The sequence below is a fragment of the Pelodiscus sinensis genome, chromosome 4 (assembly GCF_049634645.1).
Source record: "Pelodiscus sinensis isolate JC-2024 chromosome 4, ASM4963464v1, whole genome shotgun sequence".
Classification (NCBI taxonomy): Eukaryota; Metazoa; Chordata; order Testudines; family Trionychidae; genus Pelodiscus; species Pelodiscus sinensis.
Window position 1 is genome coordinate 132,659,456 of NC_134714.1, and position 12,903 is coordinate 132,672,358.

Sequence of the window (12,903 nt, forward strand, 5' to 3'; positions counted from 1 at the left end):
AGGGCTGTCAAGGGGGAGGCTGCCTCACTCCGGCATTGAAAGTGTTCAAAGCAGGGCAAAGGGAGCGTAGACATGCCCTTGATCTAGCTCTCTGTAATTTGGGGCTCAGTTCCTGGCTCAATAGCAGACCTCTTGTGTGACCTTGAAGCAAGACATTTACTTTCTTTGTGCCTCAGCTGCGTATTTGAGAAAGGGAGATACAACAGTGCTACTTAACATGGAAGTGATGTCAATAAACACAATAATCATTTTGAGGTACTTGGAAGCACGTCATTGATGAGGGCCAAGGAAGGTCCTACAAAGAAGTGGAGTTACTCCCACTGAGGGATGGGCAAAGGGAGGCAGAAAGAATATAAGATCCACATTTCCTTACTTCTTCATACGCTCCCTGTAATAATGGATTCTTTTGAAAATGTTTCCTCCTATAGTTGGAAAGAGACGAGGCAACTACATATTGAGCAGACTGGCAGGTATTTTTTTTTAATTCAGTCAATTCCCATATTTTAATTTTCCATCATTCAATATAGATAGTATAAATAAAGTTGCAACCACAAATAGTCAATTAAAAGAATCATTTACAGTGAACAGAATTCAATGGGAGCATGGGAGGAAGAATCTATTTACCGTTACTTTTAGTATCAGCAAATACTGGAACATCTTATCAACTCTTTAGTGTTCACTATAGAAGCTAAAAATCTCAAAGTCTGGGGAGTTGGGAGCATCACATTTCTTAGCGCAGTAACACCAACCTATACAATGGATCTGGGAATTCATTGGCTCCATAATTCAGTTCAATAAGTCTTCTGTCAGCGTAGCATCATGTGGACACTTCTGTAGATCAGATTAAGTTAAGTTGACTTCAAACTAGTGCACCTTAGATTGACTGGCAGCAGCAGCATAGACCAACCCTAGAAAATTTGATCTCTGCTGGGGCATGTAGACCTAATTGAAATACAAATTTATCATAGTAACAACATGTTCATGAACAATGCTATCATGGGACACTGCAAAATGACATTGCAATTGGCTGGGAATGGAATACAACTGTTTTGCTCACCACTGTTGAATCTGTACAGAGTTAAAGAGATTTAAGCATGAGAGAAAGGTTTCTGTATTGCTTTCTGCAGGGCGCCCTTCACCTCCTTGTTCCTCAGGCTGTAGATGATGGGGTTCAACATGGGGATCACCACTGTGTAGAACACTGAGGCTATTTTGTCTGTTTCCATGGAATAGCTGGAGGTAGGACGTAAATACATGAAGAGTTGGCTGCCATGGAACATGGCCACCGCTGTCAAGTGACAAGTGCAGGTGGAGAAGGCTTTGCGCCGGCCCTCGGCGGAGCGGATTTGTAGGATGGTGGAGATGATACAGACATAGGAGAGGAGGATGGTTACAATGCTGAACACTGTAGTGTAGCATACAGAGGCAAACAGTACAATCTCATTGATGTGGGTGTCAGAGCAGGAGAGTGCCAGCAGTGGGGGTGTGTCACAGAAGAAATTTTTCATAACGTTGGAGCTGCAGAATGACAGCCGGAGTGAAAAACAGATGATTATCGTTGCATCAGCCAATGCCACCCCATAGACTCCAGCCATCAGCAGGTTACAACACTTCCTGGACATGGTGAGCGTATAGTGCAGTGGGTTAGAAATGGCCACATAACGGTCATACGCCATCACAGCCAGCAAGAGACACTCAACATCTTGAAAAATGATACCAAAGTACATTTGTAAATAGCAACCAGCGTACGAAATGCTTTTCTTCTCAGATAAGAAATTTTGCAGCATCTTAGGGGCACTTACTGAGGAACAACAGATATCACAAAAAGACAAATTCTGGAGGAAAAAGTACATGGGCGTGTGGAGTCGGGGGTCAATTGTGATTAACAAGATCATCCCCCCATTTCCCATCAGGGTGATAATATAAATCAGTAGGAACAAAATAAAGAGAGGGACCTGCAATTCCAGACGATCCGTCAATCCAGAGAGAATGAATTCAGATACCCATGAGCGATTTCCTTCTTCCATCTCCTCTGAGCAGAGATCAGGCAGCTACAGAAATGTTGCCACTGCGGTACAGGGTGACTCACGAAATCTTACCCTTTGCTGTAATGAAGAAAGCGAAGAAAAATGAAGATTGGTTTCTTATTGGACGCAAGTACAATCTCAGGGAAGGACTTTGTTCACGGAGCCATAGCTTGACAACTGGTGATTCCATTTCTTTGATCAATTTCACTGTACGCATACAAGGACATGCAGGTTAATCATCCCCCTGGTCATTAATTTAAGCAGCAAAGACTGTCTTGTGAGTCTAGCGTCAACTACCATCCCAAGTGTGACAAGATTATTGCTTAGCTCAAGATTGGGTGAGAGCAAATGATTATAAATCTTTCTATTTCTCTTTCGCAAGAGCAGCCCTGTGGCTCAAAATATCGCTTTGAGGAAAAGCTTGTGTGCTGTAATAATTAAGTGTCCAGGCATCTGACTCTCTAATGTACTTTGGTCTGAATGAAAACCCAGACACTTTATGAAAGACACTAAATTCAGTGATTGTGCAGTAACCTTGTTCTGTTCCCTCCTGGGAAAGCAGCTGAGATGAATTATTTTTAAGTTCTGGAGATTTTGAAACCTGTACCTGCCAAACACCATCAAGTTCATCTGTGTGTGACTATGATGCAGGAGAATAGCCTGTACCGGCTGACAGCAGAGAGAGACGTGGGGGTGTTTCCCCATTGACAGAAACTGCCTGTTTAGAGCTTTTCGAAACTTTTATACCCAGATCTGTGATATATGGGACATGCTCCCTGAAACAACAGGGAATAGCTGAGCTCAGAGTGGAATAACACCTAATTAATCCATTCAGTGAACCAAAGCCCTCCCCAGGGTAATACATGCCCATAGGACTAATTGTCTCACTCTTTCCTCCTGTGTTTCTAAATGATGCAATTTCTACCAGAGTTACAGTGTATGAAGTTCAGGTTATACTTCATCCTGAAGTTTTTAGTTTGACCGGGTACTAAGCAGACCTCATCAACAAAGGGCATGAATGCAGGAATGATAGCATTCAGAAAGTTGTTAGCACCTTCAGTGATAAAAGGTCCACCACACCATATCTTGATTAAGTCCATGAGTAATTGAATTGAATTTGCATATATATTGTAATTCCAAGCTTTCCCTTTGTATTTGGTTTGAGGAGATGGCCTGTGACAAGACTGCCACCTTCAGATCTGTGAGATTATGGATAGGTAAACAAAAACGTTCTGCCACTGGCTTCTGAGTATTTTCTTTACGTATATCCAATTTGTGTCCATTGATTCTTTCCCATAGAGAACGTTCAGTTTGACCAATATATATAGTAGAGGGGCACTATTGGCATTTGATGGCGTAGATCAAATTACTAGATGAGCAGTCAAATGACCCTTTGATTTTGTGGCTTGTGTTGTTTGCTCCAGTAATGAATTCCTCAGTGTAGCTATGTGGGCAGACTTGGCATCTTTTCTGGTTGCAGGGCCGGGTTCCTGGAGGTTTATGATGTGGTTGTGTGGCATGGTTATCTGAAAAAATGTGTTTCAGGTTAGGGGGTTGTCTGTAGGCAAGAATAGGTTTTTCTCCTAACACCTCTGAGAGTGAGGGATCATTTTCTAGGATGGGTTATAGATTGTGTATAATTCGTTGGTGGGGTCTGAGTTGTGGACTGTAGGTAATAACAGGAGGAGTTCTGTTATTTTCTCTTTTGGGTCTGTCTGGAAGTAGTTCATGTCTGGGTACTTTTTTGGCTCTGTCAATTTGTTTTTTCACTTCTCCAGGTGGGTATCTCAGTTTTATGAACACTCTGTAAAGATCCTTTAGGTGATTGTCTCTGTCTGTGGGGATGGAGCAAATCCGGTTGTATCAATGGGCTTGGCTGTATACAATCGACTGAAAAATGTGTCTGGGATGGCAGCTGGATGCATGAAGGCATGCAAATTCAATTCAATTACTAATGGACTTAATCAAGATATGGCATGGTGACAACTTTCTCCCCCTCCCATTTATTTCGAGTTTTCTTATCCCCTAGTCATAACTCCGGTCATCTGAAGAAGAGGGCTGTGCCCACAAAAGCTCATGATACCATCTACATGTTTTCTTAGTCTATAAAGTGCTACCAGACCATTTGCTTGCTGGTTTTTTCTGTAACAGACTCTCTCGGCTACCCCCTAAAATTTCTGCCAGAGTTACAGTGTATGAAGTTCAGGGTATATTTCATCCTTAAGTTTTTAGTTGAACCTGGTACTGAGCAGAGCTCATAAACAAAGTGAAGGTGGAAACCAAAGTGTTGCAAATCTCATGGGGTCCAACAGATACCCCACCCCGCCATTCTCTTTCATAGCTCTCAAACTCAATGCCATCCTCCCCCAACACACTGTACAGGATGGACTCTCCTATTGCTGATCTGCCCACAGATATCACTGAGTCCTACAGCCACAGTGTGGGGAGGAGGAAAGTTTGATATTTTCTTGGACATCTGATTATTCCCATGCAAAAGATAATTCCATACCTTGTAATGTGTTATTTGAAAAAATGATAATTTGCTGATCAGCATCATCCTGAGAAACTATATTTTGCAACAATCTATGTGATGCTGTAAAATTCCGCTATGGTATTATTAACACAAGTTCCCAATTGAGGTTGGCGAAGAGATGTGTCTTAAACAAAACAATGTCTGCTATGATAAATTTTGAATGTAAGGAGCAAATAATCATCAAGCGGGAAGAGAAACAACGGAAGGTGAAAAAGGTGAGGAAAACCAGCAGGGAACATCCTTCCACATAGACATTTTGTCTCCTTGTTATGAAGAGGAAATATTTGTTAAAGGGGGTGCGAGAGGACTAAAAAGGAAGGGGCAGACATTCTCACTTTTGGCTCTTCTGCTTGAGTCACTTGGGTGTGTCTAGACTACAGAGTTTTTTGAAAAAAGTGGCCTTTTTTCAAAAAAGCTTCCCCTACATCTAGACTGCTGCCGCTTTCTATTGAAATTAAATAGAAAGAACGCAGCCATTTTTTTGACTGGGTTAAAGCTCACTTTATGAGGAAGAATGTCTTTTTTCGAACATGCTCTTTCAAAAAAAAGTTGTTCTTGAATGCAAATGGGGCTTTTTTGAAAGAAAGCATCCAGATTGCCTGAAATAAGTGATTGTAGTCTAGACGCTCTTTCGAAGAGAGACGTACCCTTTAATAGAAGATATACAGGAATGATCCGTTAGACTGAGGACAAATCCTGACCTAAGAACAGTGTTAAATAAGATGGCTAAAATCATGTGGTGTGAAAAACATTTATTTGAATTTCACATCAGTTGTTAAATTAGGTATATATTGCATTTTAGCTTCATTTTTCATGAAATTTTGCCTGTCTTCCATGCCTCACAATTTGTACTCACTTAAAATCCATTACTTGCTGGTTAATACATTTGTTTGATTGTTTTATCTGATCTCTGTGCGCAAATTGCCTGAGAAATTCAGTTATATGCATATTTTTACTGTTAAGGAAATAATGGACAATCTAATCTGTATTGTCTAGGAGAGGAGTTGGCAGCAGAAGATGTACATGCCAGGAGGGAAATTGAAGACTGTGGAGTGTGTTGGGGTAACCTTGAAGAAAACCAAGGCTTGTGAGAGCCTGGGTGTAACCAGAGTGTGGGTGGCAGTCTGGAAAGAGATGATCAGGCTCTATCTAGCATGCTGGAAGGTGGTTTAAGAGTGGCCCACCTGGAAGCCACTTCAGCAAGGTATTATAAGGCATACAAAGCTGCAGGCCTGTGTGACACAATTGCTGATTAATCTGTGTTGCGCCCTGGGATGTTACTGGCACCGACCTAGAAATTATCCCAGTATCATCAGAGGTGTGGTTCTCACAGTATTAGATTAATCTGAAAGGGCGAGGTTACCACAGGAAAGGGCCTCTGCACTGATCCATGGCTACAAATGCACAAGCACATTGTGGTCAATACCTGCCACCATTGTAGGTCCATTGATGTCTCTCTCCTTCTTCACTCGGGTAGCAGAAAACCGCCCCCATGTATTAGGCTAGTGTTACTCAGTGCTATAGGACACATTGGTGTCTCCATGTCCTATGTGATGCAAATCTCTGAAATCTTGAAGGTTTCATTGTATTAGGAAGAAAATCAGCTTTAGTGTAATCCACTGGGGAGAGGTTTGCATGTAATGCACACAAAGTCATGCTTCCCTGAGCATGAGTAGAAATAACCATGAGTTTCTGTAGTCACAAACGCACACATCTGTCACTCCACGTCTGTGCCCAGGAAAAAAAAAATATGTCCCTGATTCAATTCAAGGAATAATATTCATAATGCCATTACATATGGGAGAGAATGTGAGCAAAGGTCTGTAGGGACAGTGGGGGGAAGGAGCCTTCCAATATAGAAGGGAATAGAGAGAGGACTGGCCAAACTGTGATGCATAGTGACTAAAAAACTGAGGGTGGAAAAAAATGAAACGTTCATAGAATCATAGAACCATAGGGCTGAAAGTGTCCTCAGAAGATCAAGTCCAGCCCCCTTCTATAGGCAGGACCAATTCCAACTAAATCAACCCAGCCAGGGCTTTGTCACGCTGAGACTTAAACACCTGTAGGGATGGAGACTCCACTACTTCCCTAGGGAACCCATTCCAGTGCTTCACTATACTCCTAGTGAAATAGTTTTTCTTAATAGCCAACCTGGACCTTTCCCACCTCAGGTTTTTGGAGGACCTGTGTAGCTCAGCTCCCTGAGAAAAAAAAGGATTGTTTCAGCAGCTGCAGAAGTGGGCACAGAGCCCTCATTGGAGGCTGGGCAACAAAGGGAAAAAATGAGGGCTGTCAAGCGGTAGGCTGCCTCACTCCAGCATTGAAAGTGTTCAAAGCAGGGCAAAGAGAGCGTAGACATGCCCTTGATCTAGCTCTCTGTAATTTGGGGCTCAGTTCCTGGCTCAATAGCAGACCTCTTGTGTGACCTTGAAGCAAGACATTTACTTTCTTTGTGCCTCAGCTGCATATTTGAGAAAGGGAGATACAACAGTGCTACTTAACATGGAAGTGATGTCAATAAATACAATAATCATTTTGAGGTACTTAGAAGCACGTCATTGATGAGGGCAAAGGAAGGTCCTACAAAGTAGTGGAGTTACTCCCACTGAGAGATTGGCAAATGGAGGCAGAAAGAATATAAGAGCCACATTTTCTTACTTCTCCATAGGCTCCCTGTAATAATGGATTCTTTTGAAAATGTTTCCTCCTATAGTTGGAAAGAGACGAGGCAACTACATATTGAGCAGACTGGCAGGTATTTTTTTTTAATTCAGTCAATTCCCATATTTTAATTTTCCATCATTCAATATAGATAGCATAAATAAAGTTGCAACCACAAATAGTCAATTAAAAGAATCATTTACAGTGATCAGAATTCAATGGGAGCATGGGAGGAAGAATCTATTTACCGTTACTTTTAGTATCAGCAAATACTGGAACATCTTATCAACTCTTTAGAGTTCACTATAGAAGCTAAAAATCTCAAAGTCTAAGAGTTGTGAGCATCACATTTCTTAGTGCAGTAACACCAACCTATACAAAGGATCTGGGAATTCATTGGCTCCATAATTCAGTTCCATAACTCTTCTGTCAGCGTAGCATCATGTGGACACTGCTGTAGATCAGATTAAGTTATGTTGACTTCAAACTAGTGCACCTTAGATTGACTGGCAGCAGCAGCATAGACCAACCCTAGAAAATTTTGATCTCTGCTGGGGCCTGTAGACCTAATTGGAATACAAATTTATCATAGTAACAACATGTTCATGAACAATGCTATCATGGGACACTGCAAAATGACATGGCAATTGCCTGGGAATGGAATACAACTGTTTTGCTCACCACTGTTGAATCTGTACAGAGCTAAAGAGATTTAAGCACAAGAGAAAGGTTTATGTATTGCTTTCTGCAGAGCGCCCTTCACCTCCTTGTTCCTCAGGCTGTAGATAATGGGGTTCAACATGGGGATCACCACCGTGTAGAACACTGAGGCTATTTTGTCTGTTTCCATGGAATAGCTGGAGGTAGGACGTAAATACATGAAGAGCTGGCTGCCATGGAACATGGCCACCGCTGTCAAGTGACAAGTGCAGGTGGAGAAGGCTTTGCGCCGTCCTTCGGCATAGCGGATCTGTAGGATGGTGAAGATGACACAGACATAGGAGAGGAGGATGGTCACGATGCTGAACACTGTAGTGTAGCATACAGAGACTAACAGCACAATCTCAATTATGTGGGTGTCAGAGCAGGAGAGCGCCAGCAGTGGGGGTGTGTCACAGAAGAAATTTTTCATAACGTTGGAGCTGCAGAATGACAGCCTGAGTGAAAAGTAGATGAGTATCGCTGAATCAGCCAATGCCACCCCATAGACTCCAGCCATCAGCTGGTTACAACGCTGTCTCGATATAGTGAGCGTATAGTGGAGTGGGTTAGAAATGGCCACATAACGGTCATACGCCATCACAGCCAGCAAGAGACACTCAACATCTTGAAAAATGATACCGAAGTACATTTGTAAATAGCAACCGGTGTACGAAATGCTTTTCTTCTCAGATAAGAAATTTTGCAGCATCTTAGGGACACTTACTGAGGAATAACTGATATCACAAAAAGACAAATTCTGGAGGAAAAAGTACATGGGCGTGTGGAGTCGGGGGTCAATTGTGATTAACAAGATCATCCCCCCATTTCCCATCAGGGTGATAATATAAATCAGTAGGAACAAAATAAAGAGAGGGACCTGCAATTCTAGACGATCCGTCAATCCAGAGAGAATGAACTCAGACACCCATGAGCGATTTCCTTCTTCCATCTCCTCTGAGCAGAGATCAGGCAGGTACAGAAATGTCGCCAGTGCGGTAGGGGGGATGGTGACTCAGGAAAATTTATCCTTTCCTGTAATGAAGAAAGTGAAGAAAAATGAAGATTGGTTTCTTATTGGACGCAAGTACATTCCCAGGGAAGGATTTTGTCCACAGAGCCATAGCTTGACAACTGGTGATTCCATTTCTTTGATCAATTTCACTGTACACATACAAGGACATGCAGGTTAATCATCCCCCCGGTCATTAATTTAAGCAGCAAAGACTGTCTTGTGAGTCTAGTGTCAACTACCATCCCAGTGTGACAAGATTATTGCTTAGCTCAAGATTGGTTGAGAGCAAATGATTATAAATCTTTCTATTTCTCTTTTGCAAGAGCAGCTCTGTGGCTCAAAATATCGCTTTGAGGAAAAGCTTGTGTGCTGTAATAATTAAGTGTCCAGGCATCTGACTCTCTAATGTACTTTGGTCTGAATGAAAACCCAGACACTTTCTGAAAGACACTAAATCCAGTGATTGTGCAGTAACCTATTTTTTCCAAGCAAAGAGCTTGTTCTGTTCCCTCCTGGGAAAGTAGTTTAGATGAGTTATTTTTAAGTTCTGGAGATCTTGAAACCTGTACCTGCCAAACACCATCAAGTTCATCTGTGTGTGACTGTGATGCAGGAGAATAGCCTGTACCGGCTGACAGCAGAGAGAGACGTGGGAGTGTTTCCCCATTGACAGAAACTGCTTGTTTTGAGCTTTTGGAAACTTTTATACCCAGATCTGTGATCTATGAGACATACTCCCTGAAACAACAGGGAATAGTTGAGCTCAGAGTGGAATAACACCTAATTAAATCCATTCAGTGAACCAAAGCCCTCCCCAGGGTAATACGTGCCCATAGGAGTAATTGTCTCACTCTTTCCTCCTGTGTTTCTAAATGATGCAATTTCTACCAGAGTTACAGTGTATGAAGTTCAGGTTATACTTCATCCTGAAGTTTTTAGTTGAACCAGGTACTGAGCAGACCTCATCAACAAAGGGCAGATGTAAACCAAAGTCTTGCAGATCCCATGAGTTCTTACAGATATACCAACTCACCATTCTCTTTCATGGCTCCCAGACTCAATGTGTTCCCCCCAATACACTGTACAGGATGGTCTCTCCTCTTTCTGATCTACTCACAATATCACCGAGTCCCACAGCCACAGTTTGGATTGGAGGAAAGTTTGACATTTTGATGGAAATCTGATTATTCCCATGCAAAAGACAATTCCATAGTAATAGATGAAAAGCCTTGATTTTGAACTAATCGCCTTCAGGTCCAATTAATAAGTGGAGCATCCACCCCACTTGCTTTTTTTGAAATTTGTACTCCAGGTTTTCTCAAAGAAGAATGCCAATTTCAAAATAATTATTCTCAAATATCAGAAGTGTGCATGCTCTGGCATCACTATTGCAAAATAACTACTCCCTGGAATAATTCACATCAATTACTCCACAGTGCTTTCTGTGGCTCTAAGTCAAGGTACAGTGTTCACGGTGATGGAGCTTGTCTCAGACTCATTTGTATTGTGGAGACAGTATTTCTATTTTGTTATTCTGGGAGTTATAAAATCTATTTGAGTTATTTTGAAATAGTTTCCTAGTGTAGACATGCCCTCAGAATAAAATGAAGAGCCCTGTGGCTCTGTAGGGCATGTCTAAACTAAGAAAGAAATTCAAAATTACTAAAATTGACTTATTAGCACCTGATTTAACAAAATCAAAGTGGACTGAGGAGTCCATGTACCACATGGAAGGGCCCATGTACTGATCTATGGCTACACATGCACAAGATGTATGGCTACACATGCCCAGTGGTGGGGGAGGGATAGCTCAGTGCTTTGCGCATTGGCTTGCTAAACCTAGGGTTATGAGTTCAATCCTTGCAGAGACTGATTTGGGGCAAAAATTTGTCAGGGATGGTACTTGGTCCTGCTGTGAAGACAGGGGACTGGACTTGACTTGATAACCTCAAGGTCCCTTCCAATACTAGGAGATAGGCAATCTCCATTCATTTACTTTAAGGACACTGTGATCATATGCTGTCTCTAAGGAGAGCCATTGCAGAACCAGTGATGTCCCCTTCTTTCTCCACAGTGGTAGCAGAAAACCTCCCCCATGTGTGTGCTATTCTTGGCTGGGTATTATTCTGTGCTACAGGGCACATTGGTGTCCTCTTTCCCCATGTGATGCAAATCTCTGAAACCTTCAAGGTTTGATTGTATTAGTGGGAAAATCAGCTTTTGTATAATCCATAGGGGAGGGTGTTGCATATAATGTACACAAAGTCATGCTTCCCTGAGCAGCAATAGAAACAAACAAGGGCAGTCAATCTCTGTATTCAGAAACTCACACATGTCACTCTATGTCTGTGGCCAGGAAAAAAAACTATATCCCTTCTTCAAGTCTAGGATGCCATTGCATATAGTGGAGAATGCGGGCACTTGTGTGTATGATAGCCCCGGGTATGTCTACACTACCCCGCTAGTTCGAACTAGTGGGGTAATGTAGGCATACCGCACTTGCAAATGAAGCCCGGGATTTGAATTTCCTGGGCTTCATTTGCATAAGCCGGCCGGCACCATTTTTAAATGCCGGCTTGTTCGAACCCCGTGCCGCGTGTAGCCGCGTGGCACGGGGTTCGAACAAGCCGGCATTTAAAAATGGCGCCAGCCGGCTTCTGCAAATGAAGCCCGGGAAATTCAAATCCCGGGCTTCATTTGCAAGTGCGGTATGCCTACATTACCACCCTAGTTTGAACTAGGGTGGTAGTGTAGACATACCCCCCCTTCCAATACAGAAGAGAATTGAGATAGGACTAGGAAAACTGGTACAAAGTGAGTGAAAAATGGAGGGTGTAAAAAGTAAGTGGGAATATTATTGGAGGGCCTCTGTAACTCAGTTTACTGAGCAGAAAAGGGGGCTGTTCCACCCACTGCAAGGGTAAGCACAGAGACCTCATTGGAGGCCAGGCAAAAAAGTCGAAGCTAAGTGCTCTCAAGGGGGAGACTGTGTGATGGAAGAGGTTGCCTCACGCCAGCAAGGAAAGGGTTAAAAGCAGAGCAGAGTGAGTGTAGACATGTCTTTGGTCTAGTGCTCTGTAATTTCGGGCTCAGTTCCTGGCTCAATAGCAGACCTCTCATGTGACCTTGAAGCAAGACATTTATTTTCTCTGTGACTTAGCTCTTCATTTGTGAAAGGGAGATACCACAGCGCTACCTAAGACGGAAGTTATATCAATAAAGACAATAATCATTTTGAGGTGCTCGGAAGCGCTTCATTGACGAGGGCCACAGAAGGGCCTACAAACAAGTGGAGTTACTCCAATTGAGAGGTGGAAAGAATATAAGATCCACATTTTCTTACTTCTCCCTAGGTATCCTGGATTAACGGAGTCTCTTGATGACTGGACTTGATGACTTCTAAGGTCTCTTCCAGATGTATAGTGCTATGATTCTATAACTCAGTCTGACATATAGCAGTGTCATAGAATCATAGAATCATAGAACTGGAAGAGTCCTCAGAAGGTCATCAAGTCCAGCCCCCTGCTCTAGGCAGGACCAATCCCATCTAAATCAACCCAGCCAAGGCTTTGTCAAACCGAGACTTAAACACCTCTAGGGATGGAGATTCTACTGCTTCCCTAGGTAACCCATTCCAGTGCTTCACTACCCTCCTAGTGAAATAGTTTTTCCTAATATCCAACCTGGACCTCTCCCACCACAACTTGAGACCATTGCTCCTTGTTCTGTCATCTGTCACTTCTGAGAACAGCCTTTCTCCATCCTCTACGGAACCTCCTTTCAGGAAGTTGAAGGCTGCTATCAAATCCCCCCTCACTCTTTGCTTCTGCAGACTAAACAGACACAACTCCCTCAGCCTCTCCTCCTAGGTCATACGCTCCAGCCCCCTAATCATTTTGGTTGCCCTCCACTAGACCCTCTCCAAAGCGTCCACATCCTTTTTTTAGTGAAGGAATTTCTTTTTC

At 42.7% G+C, this 12,903-nt stretch overlaps 2 protein-coding genes across 2 annotated transcripts; both read right to left on the reverse strand.

Annotated features, from left to right (window-relative positions):
* Positions 1 to 1,088: 1,088 nt before the first annotated feature.
* Positions 1,089 to 2,027, reverse strand: LOC102444936 (olfactory receptor 5AR1-like). Its single transcript, XM_006130334.2, has one exon. It carries the CDS (start codon positions 2,025 to 2,027, stop codon positions 1,089 to 1,091), a length of 939 nt encoding a protein of 312 aa, XP_006130396.2.
* Positions 2,028 to 7,936: 5,909 nt separating this feature from the next.
* Positions 7,937 to 8,875, reverse strand: LOC102461751 (olfactory receptor 5AP2-like). Its single transcript, XM_006133162.2, has one exon. It carries the CDS (start codon positions 8,873 to 8,875, stop codon positions 7,937 to 7,939), a length of 939 nt encoding a protein of 312 aa, XP_006133224.2.
* Between the last annotated feature and the right edge of the window lie 4,028 nt (positions 8,876 to 12,903).